The sequence below is a fragment of the Protomyctophum bolini genome (assembly GCF_963924005.1).
Source record: "Protomyctophum bolini genome assembly, chromosome: 11".
Lineage (NCBI taxonomy): Eukaryota > Metazoa > Chordata > Actinopteri > Myctophiformes > Myctophidae > Protomyctophum > Protomyctophum bolini.
In genome coordinates, this window is record NC_137872.1 from 28,139,957 (window position 1) to 28,159,371 (window position 19,415).

A 19,415-nucleotide genomic window follows, 5' to 3' on the forward strand; every position below is an offset into this window, starting at 1 on the left:
AGCACTTGAACCCTATGGCATCCCTATTCTCAGGCGAGTATAGCAGATACAGTACAAGCTCACAAGAAGGGCTGTAGTGTAGGTCTAACTATCGATAATTCTGTCTGTGAGGTTTTATTCATAGACTTATTCTACCAATGGAAGAGTATTAACAAGATTTTATGACAAAATATGTTCTACACCACTTCTACATCCACTGGAATGCATTTCCTGAAAAGTAAAGTTGTTTTTAAAACAGCGACGGTTACGTTGTTATTCGCGGTTTCGGTGGAGATCTGTCGCAACGCATCATGATGTCGCCTCTGTTGGGGGAGTAAACTGGAATCGTCATATGTCCAAAACTCTTACTTTTCAGGATTCAAATTCAAAAGCAGATCTACAGTACAAGCTCGAAACGTGTCGCTTTGTGCCACATTCCGATGTTGTGGATCTGCTACTTTTGATGCTTTTATGTGGTTTAAGAGGTTATGTGGTTTAAGAGTTAAGAGGTTTCTGCCTATGACAGTAACGATATATTACATACGCCTGCTATGTACTTCCGTAAGAAGTACTAATTAAGCAGTCCAATGAGATCAGCGGACAGCGGCGAGCGGTGGCAGTACACCCCTCGCCCACTTTTGGCTCTGACACCCCCCCCACCACCCCTCGCACTCTCACCGAGCCACCCCCCAGCCCCCTCGTTGTGTGGTGTGTTCTTTGGATTGGACTAACCTCTGTCTCTCTCTCTCTCTCTCTCTCTCTGTGCGGAAACACCAACAACAAAAGCGGGGCGTTGGGAGCCGGCCAAGTTGCCACCTGCATGTGAACATGCACTAATATGGATGTTTTTTTGTTTGTTTTGTGTCTTTCTGTCTGTCTGTCTGTCTGTCTGTCTGTGTTTGCATCCCTCTGCAGTGTTGTTTACCAGGATGGATTTTATGGTGCAGATATTTATGTAAGTATTGATTGACTGGCATGCCCGACGCAATGCATGCTGCACCGCCAACCCCCCTCACATCACCCCCACCCACCCCTCTACTCCCCGTGGTCTGTTACCTTGTGGTACTACACACAACCCCCCTCACATCACCCCCACCCACCCCTCTACTCCCTGTGGTCTGTTACCTTGTGGTACTACACGCAACCCCCCTCACATCACCCCCACCCACCCCTCTACTCCCTGTGGTCTGTTACCTTGTGGTACTACACACAACCCCCCTCACATCACCCCCACCCACCCCTCTACTCCCCGTGGTCTGTTACCTTGTGGTACTACAACCCCCCTCACATCACCCCCACCCACCCCTCTACTCCCCGTGGTCTGTTACCTTGTGGTACTACAACCCCCCTCACATCACCCCCACCCACCCCTCTACTCCCTGTGGTACTACACGCAACCCCCCTCGCTAGAGTTGTCCCGATCCAATCACATGATTGGATCACGTCATTTTCAAATGATCGGAATCGAATCGGGAGCAGAAAAGCGTGATCGGGACATCCCTACCCCTCGCCCCCATCCACCCCACTACTACCCGTGGTCTGTTACCTTGTGGTGCTACACGCAAACCCCACCTCAATCACCCCCACATTCACATCTGTTGGTCCCTCATCACCCAACAGCCCCACATTCACATCTGTTGGTCTGCTACGGTATAGGGAAGGGAATTAAGGGCAGTGCACCTATTTCTGCCACAAGTTAGAATGAGATGAGATCAGATAAGATCAGTCTTGGTAACAGTACTGTAGCAATACCACCATTATGGAAATACTAATACAGTAAAAGGCATGATGCATTCAACAATTTACTCGACTACAAGCAGAAAAGTATTGGCTTCAAAATGTACTTAATCTTGTAGATGGGCCATTTTAGAATAGCTGAATTATAGAACAAGGGTTTTATATTAATAACCAATATCTGCAAGCCAAGGTAAAATCAGTGCAGTAAAAAGTACATTATTGACATTATTTGGAATAGAAGTTTAAAGTATTGAGAGGGTTAAAAACAGCCTGGACAGCAAAGTAAAAGCACTGTGTCTCCAAAACAAATGTACTTATAGTTACTTTCCACCATGGAGAAGTTATACAATCAGATGAGATACGGTATGAGATGATAAGCTGAGGTAAAAATAAACATAAAAGAGAAGTAAAGCTAAACCGCATTATAACATTTGACTTGAGTGGTTTATGGTAAACAACTGGAGCGGAAAGCCAGAATATTTTTGTTATAAGTTTATGTTATTGAGAAATATACACAGAAAAGGAGACGGGTTTGAACCGGTTCTTATGAGTTTGCCGCTCATTTATTAATTGCGTTTTCTTTTCTTTCTTTTTTTCTCTCAATTATAATACATTCATACTTTTTGGCTATTTCAAAGTTCAACATAAACGAAACTAATCAAAATGTGCAATATGCAGTTCTCTACTTTTAAATGAACACTCTGCTGTGACCCTTCTGTGTTCTAACCGACAAAAGAAAGAGCAGACAAGATCCAAAGTGCCTACAAAATAGCAATTAGTATTGCAGTGACTTCAATCTACATTAATCACTTAATAACCATATATAAGGTTCTGTGATTAAATAAAAATAAGTACAAAAACATCTCAAAACATGGAGTCTGCTGTTTCCGTTGAATGTCCGCCTATTTTAGCCACGTTTGCATGTTAAGAAATGCAGGTTTTAAGCTTTAAAGTTACCTCAAAGAACCACAAGAAGATCGAGCTTCTAGAAACATGTGAACATATGAGAAGCATTCACTAAATAAAATGGTTCTTTAGTAGGTGATTGTTCTTTGTGGAACCATAATACTCTCCCTTTTAAATTACAATTTAAGAACCATCCTGTTTCTATGTGCAGATCATATTTTTTGGCCACAAAATACACAGTAGTAGGGACCTTTTTGTTCCTGTCGCTGAATGCTATAGGTATTGTCACGGTTTCACCTATAAAACAGCACTTGGTATTGCTAGCACATATCAACGGCAATGACTTGGCAAATGCTTGATTAACGGCCAACATAAACAACCCCCACACACACACACACACACGCACACAGACACGCACAGTCGAAGAGGAGCCTCCAGTGAGACTCAGACTAATGGCGCGGGGTGACTAATGCGTGTGCGGAGGTGCTGGGATAGCTCCCCTAATACCTTGCCTCCCCTCGCCTTGCCATTAGCCCCCGTGCCTCCGCCGCCGCGATTGATTGCCACGCCGCGATAAGATCATTTAATATTCATTAGCGAGGGGGATCTAGGGGGGCCCCTGTCGCCACGTTCGCCCTGTTTATTACAAAATGCCGTTTGTGTGTGAAGTGGATTCGCTCAATTCGTCCAAGCGGCAGATGAGATAAGTTAGGAGGGGAGGGGGAGGGGGAGATGAAGCTCGAAAAGGCGTCTGGAGGCGAAGCGCCCAGGGGCGATCATGTGCCACGCAAAATGGTGCCACGTGAACACACGAAGGAAGGAAGGAAGGGAACACTTTAAGTAGTTGCGTAACACTGTTGGCGTCGGGCAGAAACCTCTTATCTCCATATTTTAACTTTTTAAAGTAAATGAATGTCCTACTTCATCACACAAAAGCAGCCGATCTACTGTACAAGCTCACAACGTGCATCAATGTGACTTGCTGTGAGCTCAGCTTGTAGATCGGCTATTTTGTCAAACATTGGCCAAAAAGAGACCACATTTTGAAAATAGCCGATCTACAGTACAAGCTCAACTTGGTCTTATTGGTCTTATCTGTGGAAATGACGTTTCCAAGTGCTTGTCTGGGTGGGGGGGTCCCCAGTTCAAATGATAAAGACTGACTGACTGACTGACTGACTGACTGACTGACTGACTGTCTGACTGACTGACTGACTGACTGTCTGTCTGTCTGTCTGACTGACTGACTGTCTGTCTGACTGACTGACTGACTGACTGACTGACTGTCTGACTGACTGACTGACTGACTGACTGACTGTCCATGATGCACAGGGACTTTCCCGTGTTGTTTCAGTGCTAGGAGTGTGTACACTCGTTTGCCGTTTCGCCGCCAAGCCTGTATAGTCCTATAGTCACATCATCATGCATGTGTTCATAATATACACGCTCGTGCACGCACACACACACACACACACACAGACACACCTGCGTGCGCACACACACACACACACATTATAGCAGTGACAGGGCACAAGCCGTGAGGGACGTGTGGCGCGCAGCAGGTCTTAGTGACATGGCCCCTCATATCCTCTGTCCTCCAGTGGGTGGATCTCTTGTGGATCTGCTACGTGTGATGCTTTCGGGTGACGCTCGTGTGTTAAGATGAAGTATGGCGTTCATTTACGGGGGGAAAAAACACGAAAAGTAAAAAGAAATGGGAGATAAAAGGTTTCTGCCGGACGACATCGCCGATAAGTAAAGAAACAAATCATAGCGGCTCTTCCGCCGCTGGTGACAGAAGGGCGCAGTAAAGCGGTGAGTGTGGGTGGGGGGGGCGGGGTGGGGGGCGGGGGTGACGCGTGTGTCACGCAGCAGGTATGTCATCCTGACACGCGGCCCCATCATGAGCTTATACTCTTTAAGTATCTCTTTATAACAGTAATAACACATTGCGCAGAGGCGGGGTCGAAGGTGAAATGATGTGAGTAAGCGCGAGGGGGATTGTCAGGCCTTGTCACAGAGCCTGGGAAGAAGAATTGAAGTATAATGAAAAAAAGGGGGGACGGGGACGGGGGGGACTGCAGAGAGAAAAACAGCCGTGTCCTTTTTTTTTTACGATCAATTAGACTGAATAGCTGCTCTGGGGTCAGTCTGGGGGTGGTGATGCACCACAACCCCCCCCCCCTCCACCTCAAACGCACAGCGATGCGCAAAAGGACAACCAGCTAATGGCCACCAGCTAAAATAAAGAAAGAAAAAGAGTAGACTAGAATTGTGTGTTCAATTGTAAAAAGGGGTCGTTTTGGGTCATTTTGAAACGTAGTAGGCGTTTCAGTCGATTTCCAGACGGCACGGATGATTCCTATAACCACATGGACCCTAGTGTGTCCCTATTTTGGAAACATCGCAAAGGAATTGCAGTGAAAATAACAGAGCTTGTGCATTGGCTATATTTACTGCAAAGATATTGGTGTGCAAAGGGTTTAAGTCAGGGATGTTAAACCCTTTTTTTCCAGATTTGAAAACAGGATAATACATGCATCTCCTGTCATATTACCTGTGTACACCAACATAGTAACATAAATGCATCACATTGTACAAATGTTATTAAATTACAGTGCAATATCAATACCGTGTAGCCAAATGTCACTTATCAAAAAATAGCCTTTCTTTCAACATCTTCAGAATGAATTGACAAAATGAACGAATCCTTAAGTAATTGTACTGGTAATCTGTCCAGGTTCATTTCAAAACACACAGATGTCAGTGTATGAATTTCATGACTGGCTTCGGAATGCGACAAAAACTATAAAATATATCTCCATGAATTCCAGGCTTCATGGGGTATGTATAATAATAGATAGAAAGTAATAATTTGGACTAACACTAAAATAGATTTTGATATTTAGTCGACTAAGACTAGCACTAGACTATGACTAAACTTTTTCAGGTGACTAAAACAGGACTGAAACCCCCCGTGTGGGAGAACATCCAAGCGGCGTGGCAGTTAACCACCCAGCTGACACTGGGTTGTTGTTCCTCGTCCTCGGCCTGCGGGTGCTTGGTATGCATGTGGAAGTGTGCTGCACTCGCTGATTGCTAGTAAAACAAGATGTCGCAGGGCGCCCGGGTGGCTGGGTTCAGATGCCATCAGATGTGCGCTGGCGTATGCCACCTTGGCACAGACACAGCGGCCATGATGTCCTGGGCGAGCGAGCGAGAGAGCGGCACATGGCCTGTGACGCGCGCTCATCCATGCACTCGCTGCACTCGCTTATGTAGTTGCCCCATGTCTCTCTCTCTCTCTATCGTATAATGAAGCAGACAAAAACAAAAGGCACAAGATGGATATATTTGTTTGGCACTATAAACAACTTCAATTCTCCTCTGGCAGAATTTAAGAAGAGATAAACCTCTATTGATCCCCGTGGGGAACTTCAGATAGCGAAACACAGGATAGATAGAGTAGCTAGTAAGCGTCCAGAGCCAAACCATTACAGATAAGAATAAAATAAATACATATAAAATCGACTTTGAGTCTGACACTTGACGCCTGCACTGGGTCCGTCTGAGCAAATCATCTCTGTCGGGTGGAAACATCATATGCCAAAAACACGGTCACGCATTCCAGGATTCACATTCAAATGTAGCAGATCTAGTGCAAAGCTTCGAGGCGCTTTCCGAGCTTTGAATATGGAATGAATATAAGATAAGAGCTTTATGTCCGACCGCAAGGATATTCAATCGATAGTGCAAAAAAATTCAACCGTCTGAAAAGTCATATAGAGACAAAACCAAACAACAGAACATTTTTAATAAAAACTAATTTATACGCAACATAAAATTAGAATTACAAACAATAGAAGCAATTGATAGAATCGGACATAATGGGTTTTGACTGAGGCATATCATATCATAAAGTAATAGAGACAAAACCAAACAACAGAACATTTTTAATAAAAACGAATTTATACGCAACATAAAATTAGAATTAGAAACAATAGGAGCAATGGACAGAATCGGACATAATGGGTTTTGACTGAGGCATATCATATCACGTCACCGCCGGCTGACAATTGCATCTCAACCACGCTCACAATCATGCTAGTCTCATGTTTGCATGCATGCTGCACTGCTCTTGCTGTGTGCATGCGTGCATGTGTGCATGCGTGCATGTGTGCATGCGTTCATGTGTGCATGCGTTCATGTGTGCATGCGCGGTGGACCAGCATGCACGCCTCCAACGTCCCCTGTTTTGTTTTTGTTTAGTTTTTGTAGCGTTTGGTGCTTGTTGTCGTGTGGACGGACATGTTTGAGGTTTGCTGTGACCTTGTGGTCTGGTTGTTGAACACAGACGCCTCGCTGTGCTCGCACTGTGATCGCTGCTGCATCCATCCGCGCACCACACACTTCATTTTACCCATTAAGACCTAAGACAGTTTTCGGGAAAAAATGATGTTTCTATATCAGTGGTTCTCAAACTATTTCATGTCAAGCACCCCCAGAAATAATATGTAATTGGCCGCCGACCCCCCCCCCCCCCCCCCCCCATCTGAAAATACGTTGTTCCAGAAGCAAAGAGAGTTAAAAACGTTCGCTGTGAAAGAATATTCAAAGATTTGCGCCACATTTTCATGATTTAAAATGAGCTATGAGCTATGAGCTTGTAGATCTGCTATTTTTCAATAGCTAAAGTTTAAAATAACGGTTAAAGTGATTAGAAGCTAAGGTGAGACAGATGCGTTCCAGGTCTTAATGGTTAAAGGCAGAGTACGGTATGTGACTTTACCCAGTGTTTACATGGGTGGTTCTCGGAGTGGGGAGCCGGACCTTGGGATGGTTCCAGGTAGCCTGGTAAACCAGGGGGTCCTTGGGGTGGTTCCAGGTAGCCTGGTAAACCAGGGGGTCCTTGGGGTGGTTCCAGGTAGCCTGGTAAACCAGGGGGTCTTTGGGGTGGTTCCAGGCGGGGCCCCCAGGGGGTCTTTGGGATGGTTCCAGGCGGGGCCCCCAGGGGGTCTTTGGGATGGTTCCAGCTGGCCTGGTAAACCAGGGGGTCCCCATGCAAAGGTATAGTTAACATAGCATCACAATCATTTGGCTATTCAAAAATAGCAGATCTACAAGCTCACAGCAATTGACTCGAGGAAAAAATAATAAGTTTGAGAACCCATGATTCATAGTATATAACTTTGTTTTGTGTTTACATAACAAAACAATTGTGTGTGTGTGTGTGTGTGTGTGTGTGTGTGTGTGTGTGTGTGTGTGTGTGTGTGTGTGTGTGTGTGTGTGTGTGTGTGTGTGTGTGTGTGTGTGTGTGCGTGTGTGTGTGTGTGTGTGTGTGCGCGTGTGCGTGTTTGTGTTTTCAGGGTGGTTACACTGCCTACAGATATGCCCAGCCTACTGCTGCCACCGCTGCTGCATACAGTGACAGGTAAGACACCAACTCATCTTGTTTCCTCTCCTCATCTTTTCTTTTTCATGTCTTTTGTTTATAGAGGGTATGCGTGTGACGTCATCAACTTACGTGGGAACGCCCACTGAGTGGTAAAAAAACAACAACTACTTCCTGGCCTTGACAGCCCATACATCCAAATGATGTATGGGCGTTAAATGACGTTAAACTCAATTTGCCACTTACTTTATGCATGTGCATACCCTCTATTGTTGTTGTTTGTTGTACCTTTTACCTCAGGGAAATTAGACTGCAGGACTAGTTCACCCAAAAGATGACATATTCTCCTACTGGCGTGTACCCGGTTCATCACATTATTGTCTCAGGAATGCAACACAAAACAAACAAATATCCATGAATCCAACGCTTCATGGGGTGTGTAATAAAGTGAACTGCTACATACACTTAATACATGTTTTGCATCTGGGAGCAATGCCTCCAAGTTACAACCAATGCAGTTTTTGGCCCCACACAAACGGTAACTCAATCTGACACATGCAAGAAAACCAGTGGTGACAGTAATGAAGCACATTTAAGTACTTGAGTACTTTACTGTATGTTTTTTGACTTACTTTTTTACCTCACTATATTTCTAGGAAGGGAAAAAAAGTACATTATTTATACTGCACTGTGCCGTATGTCAAATGTAGTGTAAATATCCGATCTTAAGATGTAATTTGTACTTTTGAATACTTAAAAGCAAGTGTCGCTGTACTTGAACTCAAGTAGAAATTTGACAAAGGAACTTTCACTTGTAGTGGAGTAATATTTGACCAGGTGTATCTATAGTCAAAGTATACTGGGGTTGGGGGGTACAAATATGACCAGCCATGTCAGGGGATCACTCAATGGTTATATAGGGTTCCATCCTCTGCACACAGCACAGTTCATGGAAATCCACCCACTCCGTTTTGAGATAGCTTGTGTGCAATCGGACATTCTGGCCTTGCATAATGCTGTGGAGCGTGGATACAAACGGCTGAAATGAGCTCTCACAGTCAGGTGGCTGGCATCTCCCTTATAGAGATAGGGTGAGAAGTCCAGTCACCCGCGAGAGACTCGGAGTAGAGCCGCTGCTCCTTCACTTGAAAAGGAGACAGCTTACGTGGTTCGGGCATGCAGTATATGGAATGCCTCCCGAGTATCTCCCCTTTGTCTCCCAAGGACCAGATGGGGGGGATTAGATCTCCACACTGGCATGGGAATGCCTCGGGATCCCCCAGGATGAAGTTGCTAATGTTGCTCTGGAAAGGGAAGTCGGGAGCTCTCTGCTGAAACTATTGCCCCCAGTTGTTGACCCAACCAAAGTCACCAAAGTCAGTAGAGTGAGTCATCCTCCAGGAGACATGAATTCAGGCGCACAGAATATACCATAAATATCCGGCAAGTCCTTTTCGAGATTGATGTTTGTGCGCCATCACCCGGACGACACTGTCCTCCTCACAGTTTCTCAGCCAGTAGGGCTAAAGCACCTTAATGCCACCTGGTTGGTCCGTGTTCATCTGATGCCTATTTCAGCCATTCTCAACCTGTTTGTGCCGGGGCCCACTGGTGGGCCGTGTGGATATAGCGAGTGAGGCACCAAATGATTAGCAAAACAATGGGATTTTAGAGGGTGAGCGCATCATCATCATTCCCAGAAAGTTATGCGGGAACGTCTACTGAGTGTCAAAAACTACTCAACTAATTTCATACATCCAAACAGAAAAGTCCCATTTGATTGCATTAAATGACATTAAACTCACTTTGCCACTCGATTTGCCACTCACTTTATGCACCCTCAATGTAACAAAATATAATATTAATATTTCTTCAAATAATATTCCCAGATTGTCTGACCATTATTGTCGGACCATTATTGTAAACATGCTCTAAATATGCACGCAGCCCATCTGACCACTTAACACGGCAACTGAAGGACTGCTTCCTCTGCGTCCTTTTTTTTTTACCCTGGGTGCACTGCTCAGCTGAAAAATATACTCGGAATGAAAAATCCACAAAGGTGGGAAAAGCGGCACTCTAAAATAAAGTCGCAGGACGAGTAGCTCAGTTGACCACTTGTTTTGTTCCTCCAGCTATGCTACAGCATTTCACTGTGTATAACTTTCATCAGAGCCAAGTTAAAGTCAAGTGCAGATCTGCTATTTCCGGTGTGCCGACACGGCGACACCATCACATGACAAAGCATGAATCAGACTTAAAATGATGTCTCCCTTTCCTGTGGTGGGGGGGAAATAAACTTAATTTTTAATCCTGGAATATATATCACAGACAGAATTATATATTAGGTGTCTCACAGGGAATGTTCCCCAGTCCACGTGTACGGCGTGTAAAATCAAATGTCCCAAAAATATCCAACTAAACCGTCAGTTTGAGGTCTCGACCCTGTGAGCCAGTTCTGAGTTGCATTCATTCCAATCCAATTTTACCATCAACTCTTCAATTAGCTGAAGTGTAACTCTTTAACTCACACTGCAACCGTGACAGCTTGAGCTCAGGTCACATAAGGCATTCATCAAGGTAAGAATTCGTTCCCATTCTTAAAACCCACAACTCCGTTCCCCTGTCAGCCCAGCAGTGTTGGGAAGTAACTAAGTACATTTACTCAAGTACTGTACTTAAAGGGACATTTCACCACTGGGATAAACTGCAGTCACTCAACGTTAATAGAATTTGTAGTAGATAACAGTAGCCCAATTAGAAATGTGCACCCTATGGCCAGAAAAATATTGAAGTATGTGTGTTTGACTAGGGTTTGACTGGATTGCTGAATTCCTACAATGCCCATAATGCTTTAGTGCACTTCCCCTCTGCCCTCGATCCTTGTGTAGTGGGGGCCAGTTGCATGGAGCTGAGACTTTGTAGTCCAGGAAGGAAGTGAGACCACATTTTCATAACGGGTTTTTGGTCATGAACATGGTGTCATGACTAAAATATCAAGAAAAACATACCGTATTACACACATAAAAACTCCAGGAGTGTTTATTGTGTCCTAAACATCAACAGTACGGACAGATTAAATGAATTGGCACAAATCGCCAGGACGTGTTCGTACGCACCCTTAAGGACATTTTCATGCCAATACTTTTACCGATCTTTTACCTGCAAGAGTGTTTCTACATTGATACATCTATTTAAGTAAAGAAATGTAGTACTTTTTCCAGCACTGCCTGGCCAGGCCAGCATATAAACTGTGCCATTGTCTGAGCCCAAATCATGTTCCTGGAGTAGTCTTTTTTTTACATTGTGCTATTGAATTAGATGGAGGGATTTCTCTAACCCTAGAAGTGAATTCAACCCCCCCCCCCACACACACACACACACACACACACACACACACACTTTAAAAAAAAGTGTTTAACTCAGTTAGATGTGCAGAAAATTCATAGCCATAATATCAAATCGGCATATAGAGACTGATAGTGAAACATGAGCTTGTGTTATCTTTTAATTAGGCTTTGAGACGTAGCTGGGTCATATATAACCCCCTGTTGTGCCAAAGACTGTTAATTCAAACCTAGCTCCAAGAAAGTTAACTTGAGGCTGAACGGATGGGGGGAAAATGAATAATGGATAATAATAAAAAAAATACAGACTTCTGCAAGTTCCATGCAATTATACAACCAAATTGTGCAGCAGTGCTTACTAATTCTAACACAAATTATATATTCATTGTGTTATCAATAATTACATTATTAATATTGAGGGTTATTTGACAATGGAGTGGGCCACTATAGTTCCACACTCACTCCAGAGGGCCACTATAGTTCCACACTCACTCCAGAGGGCCACTATAGTTCCACAATCACTCCAGAGGGCCACTATAGTTCCACACTCACTCCAGAGGGCCACTATAGTTCCACACTCACTCCAGAGGGCCACTATAGTTCCACACTCACTCCAGAGGGCCACTATAGTTCCACACTCACTCCAGAGGGCCACTATAGTTCCACACTCACTCCAGAGGGCCACTATAGTTCCACACTCACTCCAGAGGGCCACTATAGTTCCACACTCACTCCAGAGGGCCACTATAGTTCCACACTCACTCCAGAGGGCCACTATAGTTCCACACACTTATTAGCAATAATAGCCGATCTACACGCTCAAAATGCGTCGCCAGTTGCCCATGTATTGAGATTCAGGAGGCTAAAAGGTCCTTTTATGTGTGCAGAATGTCGCAGGCTATACAAACACCTCTTCCAGCTCATTAGTTTCCAATAGGGGTTTAACGATATGGTAACTGCACCGAAATATCCATTTTAATGTCAAGTACAGTATATCGAAATGTAAACAGCAACATTGACTCTGTATTGTATCGTTTTGCAATGCAAATAATCGATTGTGTCAATACTAAGTACTTGTGTGTTGTATTTAGCAATTTTAAGGAGAAAAAGTATGCGCGAGACGGAAGTACGTGCGTGATGAAAGTATTCGCGCAATGAAAAAGTATGTGCGCGATGAAAAAGTATGCGATGAAAAAAATACACGATGAAAGTATGCGATGAAAGTACGTGATGAAAATACGCGATGAAAATACATGGATGAAAATAAATGGATGAAAATACAGGATGATACATGATGATACATGATGAATCAGATCTACAAGCTCAGATCTACAAGCTCACAATGTGTCGCAATGCATTGCGAGCTTGTAGATCTGCTGTTTTCAAAAGATTGTTTGAAATTTTGAAATGAGACATTCTGCATAATGGGCACTTTTTTTACAATACATTTGGACTTTTATTGGATGGAGTATTTCTATATTGCAGTATTGATACTTTTACTTGAAGTAAAACATTTGAGTATACTTTTTCCACCACTCGTGATCTTTTAAAATAAGTTTGGATGATAAAACAGTTCTGGTTGAAGAGGTTAATGGCATGGACAGACAGCCAGCTGGTATGAGGCTGCCTCTCGTCATGAAGTGCAAAGCCATCTCCTCCATAAAGATCACATCAGATCCCCCTGGCCTTATATTCCTCCTTCATTGACTCTCATTTGCATGTGAATAACAGGAGGACTCATTGTGCCATCTATTTATTACTGCCACTTCCTCCTTATGTGACCTTGAAGAGCATTGCCTATAAAGCAGCAACTCTCTGACCCCTGTAAGCCTTGCCAGGCCATGCCTTGCCGCGGTTGCTAGCATGGCTAATAAGCCAGACTAATATCACACTGTTTTGCCAACGGCTGATTCGCGTCTGGCTTTAGCCAGGCTAGCCGGGCAGGAGCCTATACAGTATCTCCTGTTTCTGTAGTGTGAGGCAGCTTGTACACTCCCTGGACATGACGCTAGTATGTCGCTGGGACTTACCCCAATGCAACCCTTGATGCTGAGTGCCAAGCAGGGAGGCATTGGGTCTGTGGTATATGAACCGGCCGGGGATCAAACCCCGACCTCTAACCACAACCTGGGTCAGTTCCGGTTCTATTATCTCGGACCTCGGGTCTGTTATCATTATAATGACACCCGAGTTGATCTGAGAAGACCCGTGCTCCGTGCTGAAAACATATACTTTTATACGTTTATGGGGAAGGGGACAGGGAAAGGCGCTATTGAACTAAACACGGGTGGGTAACATTTTATTGTGAAAATCAGAGGCGACCGTTTAAGCCCAAACAACGTCGGTTTTGTGACAGCAGGCCACTGAGCACGCATACGCAACGACACACGCCCTTAATTGGATTGCGTCATATAAGAACTCATATAAACAAACCACTCAATTTCATCAGGTATGTGACTCGTTTATGATATTGAGCTAAATTTGATAAGGTCAGTGTTTAAAACAAATACTTTGGATGAATTAGTTGTTTTTTACTGTCAGTTGATGCTGAGTAAAATCGCTGATTTAAGTTCAAACTCAAAAGTGTCAAGTTATACCAGTGTAACACAACCGCACGCCATAAAACGCATCAAAGCACTTTTGTTTGCCTTTAGTTTTAGTGCACTTCAATTCAACTGAGATTCGGACACAATCGGGAAAGATTTGCATGCCTGCGTACGACGTCTATCCATGACTTGTAGGCTCAGTGTATTCAGTCTATCCATGACTTGTAGGCTCAGTGTATTCCGCTGACGTCAGTTATTTGATCTGCTAATCGATCCGTGTGTGTCTGGGCACCGCGGCACGATAATGCAGTGCTGGTCAAAGCCCTGGATGCTTGTCTGGCACTTATACCTGAGACACGTCTGGGCCAAGGTTATTATTATACTTTTACATCTTTTTGTTTAGTTTTGACTGTTGGTTTTCATTTGCAGTTTAGTTTATGATTAATTTTAAAAGCGGGCTTGATAGTTTATTTTAGTTTGAAAAGGCATTGTTCTAGTTTAGGTTTTATTCGATTTTGTGTTATTTTTATTATTATAATAAAAATAATAAAAAAACCACGACAATAGCAGATGTACCAAATCACAAGTCTTGTAGATCTTAGAGAGATTTTAAATGAAGAAAAAATGTGGAAGATTTCATATACCAAAATACTATTTTGAGATACTGTCAAAGACAAAAGCTGAAGGACATTTACTCTGTGAATTCAGTTAGTTTTAGTCCGTTTTGTAAACACACAATACCATTACAGTTAGTTGTTTATTTGTTGTAAAGCCTCGTTTTAATTTGTATTCTTTTCAATCCCAATTTTTCGTTATGCCAATTGATTCCTCCCCACACACATTTTGTCCTATACTCCTCTCGCCCAACACTCCCTGCTGACATGGTGCTGCCCCGGCCCGTAGGATTAAATGCAATGACAAATGTCAGCCACCCCGCCCCGCTCCACTCCTCCACCCCGCCCCGCTCCACTCCTCCCAACACGGGTCAATTGTGTTCGTGGAGACACTCGTCAGAGCCGGATGCACCACGGTGGATTTGAACCCACGACCTCCGTGGTGGTAAATGGCTACTTCACCTCTGCGCCTCCTTTCAGTTCACTTTAATAAGCCTGGTTGCGACGGACAGCAAATAACACTGCATGGCGCTATATAGAGCTTACGGCTCTGGACTCTGTTTTTATGTGACCATCTGTGTGAAGCCACGACGAGAGACTGTGTGGCTTTGACTGGGACCATGGTGATGTGGTTTTAGAGAGAGAGAGAGAGAGAGAGAGAGAGAGAGAGAGAGAGAGAGAGAGAACGCATGCATGCATTCTTTAGAGAGAGAGAGACTGCATGCATGCGCTCTTTAGAGAGAGAGGGAGAGAGAGGGGGGGGAGAGAGAGAGAGAAAGAACGCATGCATTCTTTAGAGAGAGAGAGAGAGACTGCATGCATGCGCTCTTTAGAGAGAGAGGGAGAGAGAGGGGGGGGGGAGAGAGAGAGAGAGAGAAAGAACGCATGCATTCTTTAGAGAGAGAGAGAGACTGCATGCATGCGCTCTTTAGAGAGAGAGAGAGAACGCATGCATTCTTTAGAGAGAGAGAGAGACTGCATGCATGCGCTCTTTAGAGAGAGAGAGAGAGAGAGAACGCATGCATTCTTTAGAGAGAGAGAGAGACTGCATGCATGCGCTCTTTAGAGAGAGAGAGAGAGAGAGAACGCATGCATTCTTTAGAGAGAGAGAGAGACTGCATGCATGCGCTCTTTAGAGAGAGAGAGAGAACGCATGCATTCTTTAGAGAGAGAGAGAGATACTCCATGCATGCGTTCTTTAGAGAGAGAGAGAGAGAGAGAGAGAGAGACTCCATGCATGCATTCTTTAGAGAGAGAGAGACAGAGACGGAGACAGAGAGAGAGAGAGACTCCATGCATTCCTGACGCCTGAGGACTCTGTGCTCTGCTCATGTAGAAGTCACACACTAACGCCAGCTATATGTGCTCATGCACTGATAAAAGAGAAACCATCGTGGGGAACACACATGCTACCGTGAACATGTGATCAATTTGCAATTGATTGCAGTGTTTGGGACACAGTGCTGTACATTGAACTCGAACAAGCACACACACACACACACACACACACACACACACACACACACACACACACACACACACACACACACACACACAAATGTGAGGACTAAAATTGTTATTGTTTAAATCATCTGACCCATACGTTGATATTATTTTCTGGGTGTAATTATGACCCATCTGGCTTTGCCCTGGAGTGCACAGATCTATGCTGGAATCTCCTGCAGAGGCTGTCTGTATCGTGTGACTATATGAGCGCACGCACGCATGCACGATATATACAGTAGGCTACAGTACAAATATTCAGACACAAACAAGCCTGCTTGCCCTGCGTTCTAAAATGTATGCTTTTGATTATTAAAAGCATACATCACAAGATATGTCTGGGGACATCGTCCAACATCATACAGAATGCATGTATTCCCTCTAAAATACATTAATATCAAAGAACTAGACCTACATCAAGTTTAACTTATCACTAGAGGGCCTAAATATGCCAATGTTCAAAGCACATTAGCCGTGTCATTTTGAGAGACGATCACGCAAAAAGTGACTAATTACACGCCAAACATGGAATTGCTGTTCGCCCGTTCATTCTTTGTTAATGTAATTAATATGGATTAATTGCAATTAACTACAGAAGAAATGTGAATTTGCATATGAAAATGACTGGAGGCAGGGCTGTTGAAGTGCAGGTGGTAGCAGCTCCCCACTATGGGGACATTGCTACAGTTGGCTGAGCCTCGCAGCTCTGCAGTCAACTAAACAGGAAGGTATCGTTTCACAGCTCCCTCCATCCCACAGCAGTGGCTTTCAAACATTTCCAAAGTTGATATCGTTGCTGTCTCCATAATTTAACTGTTTGATTTTGATGATACATTATGCGAAACGGAAGCGGGGGAGGAGGCGTCGCATCCGCTTTATCGCTTGATCATTTTCAGAGCTTCTGTCGGTCCAGACTGGACGACGGAAGCGTTTGAACATTGTGGGAGGCAACAGTCTGGCCATGCGACACTCATAGGAACATAGAAGCCATAGAGGACCCGTACAAATGTGTTCCTTTCCTTGTGTATAGTACCACACACATGGATTTGAGACTTGATTGCATTCAGACTTTATTACCACTGTGAGTGCCGTGCGTGACCCTGTCAGAGAGGTGTCCTGGACAGTGGTATCTCGGGTGTCTCCCGGGTGTATTTAAACCATAACATTATGCGTTTTCATCGCCCAGTCGGTCCCCATGGTGTTTTGGGCGGCGGTGGTATCTCGATGGGGTGGGTGTGTCTCTCTCTCTCTCTCGGGTGCATTTACACAACCAGAAACGTTCCGTGCATTCCATCGCCTCGTCCCAAGGTGTTTGGTACGTGGGTATCTCACTGTGTCTCCTGGGTGTATTTACACCCGAGCGTTATGCGTTTTCATCGCCGTGTGATTGCAACGCACCGCCTCGCCCAGGAGTCACTTATTAATGCCAGGTGGAAAGGCGGCCAAGGTCTCGGGCAGGGCCATGCATCATCCAAACGCTGCTGTGTGCCAACGCACGTGGATGGATCGCATGTGCTCTCTCTCTGTCTCTCTCTCCCTCTTTGTGTGTGTGTGTGTGTGTGTGTGTGTGTGTGTGTGTGTATAATTCTATACTTGCGAGGGTCAAATGTCCCCGCAAGTATAGTAGAATTTGAGTTATTTAGAGGTTAGATTTAGAGGTTGAATTTCTGCCTGATTTGCGCTTTGTTGTATTTCGGTGTCGCGCACCGGAAATAGCCGATCTACAAGCTCACACAGTGTTGCATCACAACACGTAGCAATACAATACAATGCGTGTGTGCGTGCGAGCTAGTGCACATGCACACCTTTGTGTGCGAGTACTTGCTTGTATGCATGCATGATACTGAAGGACTCAGCCCTTTCTAAAGTGAGTAATCTGAGTTAGTCAAAATACTTTAATCACATAATCACAAAAATGTACAACATGGAGTCTCCCAGGAAGCCTGATTCATAACGTGTTGTAGACGGTGCCGGAGGTTGAGGTCTTCGTAGGGAGCTTCCATATTAATTGAGGTGAACAATGTAGCCATAACTTTAGGTTTTATAAGCCTTTATTTAAATTAGAAAAGAACAAATAACAAAAGATTGAATCAGAATAACTTCATTCACGAATTACAATGAACGAGAAGAGAATTCAATGATGTGACATTAGGACAAAAGCAGGAACATGCTGTAACATACACAATGGAGTCAAAACAACATCTAAGAGCTGTGCATAGTTGAGCATCAGCACCCTCTGGTGGACACATTTGTGAGAAGCGAGATGTACTATATGCCTACTATAACTAGGGCTTGGCAATTAAAACATAATACCCGACAATTAGAACCAATAACTGATTTAATCTTCCTCATCTCCGTTAATCAAATAATCGAGAATCACAAGAGATATGTGCAATATTCTTAGTAACCTTTTAAGTCCTGTTTCATACTTACTGTTGTGCAATGGTGGCCTGCAATAAGAACCAAAATAGCTGATCTACAAGCGCAATACATGTTGTGGCGTGTTGTGAGCTCGTAGCTGTGCTATTTCCCCCTTTTCTCTATAATCATTCACTGACGGTAAAAGAGGCAAACGTTTGAAATCATCGCAATATTGATTTGAAGTCGTATCACGCAGCCCTAACATGTACCGTACGTATACGCTTCAGGTCACACAGCTCTAACTCACTGGTTCTCAACCAGTGGGGGTTCCAGGTGGTCCCCAACTAAACCCTTATATCTTTAACTCTTGAGAGTGTAAAATGAAACCAAATGGACCCTTACATGTCCATTTGGTTTCATTTTACATGCACTCTCAAGAGTTAAATTATTGTTTTCCGCATTAATTAATTCACAAGAAGTCTACACAATTAGAGAATGTAAAGTAATTGTTATTTTGATCAACGTGATCTCTCCTAATGGTACCACATCAATAAATACATTGTGGACAAAAATCTTACCCAAACATAACAAAATATTCTAAGTCTTGGTTCTGCGAGGCTAAAAGCGTATTCATACTGCAGTTTTAGGTGATAATACATACCAGAATCTTTTTTTGAGTGACCGGTGAGTCGCTTACCACCGGGGCATGACGTCATGTTGTTGTTTTTGGTGGTCACCTTATCAACTAAAACTGGAGTATGAATAGGCCTAATAAATAATGGGCCTCGGTTGAAAACCACAGCTCTAACTAATAAGAACTGAAAGACTGAAGTTGCATGTTTGGCACACGTGGAGAGACAAGGGGTAAACAAGGCCACACACACACACACACACACACACACACACACACACACACACACACACACACATTACATAATGCTCTCTAAATGACAGAAAGCTCTTCTGGCCTCATGCTGGTATCATTCTTAACACCCTGCTAACTCAGTTCTGACTCATTACATCTGCTAAC

General features: G+C 44.0%; 1 protein-coding gene across 5 annotated transcripts in view; it reads left to right on the forward strand.

Annotated features, from left to right (window-relative positions):
* Nucleotides 1-19,415, forward strand: part of rbfox1 (RNA binding fox-1 homolog 1) — a 98,601-nt gene that overhangs the window by 65,786 nt on the left and 13,400 nt on the right. For 4 of the 5 annotated variants that reach the window (XM_080774964.1, XM_080774965.1, XM_080774966.1 and 1 more), the window contains exons 9-10: nucleotides 895-934; nucleotides 7,989-8,053. In XM_080774964.1, the coding sequence (XP_080631090.1) occupies nucleotides 895-934; nucleotides 7,989-8,053 (105 nt within the window). The remainder of the gene's footprint in view (nucleotides 1-894; nucleotides 935-7,988; nucleotides 8,054-19,415) is intronic. The other variant, XM_080774967.1, reaches the window with a different exon arrangement.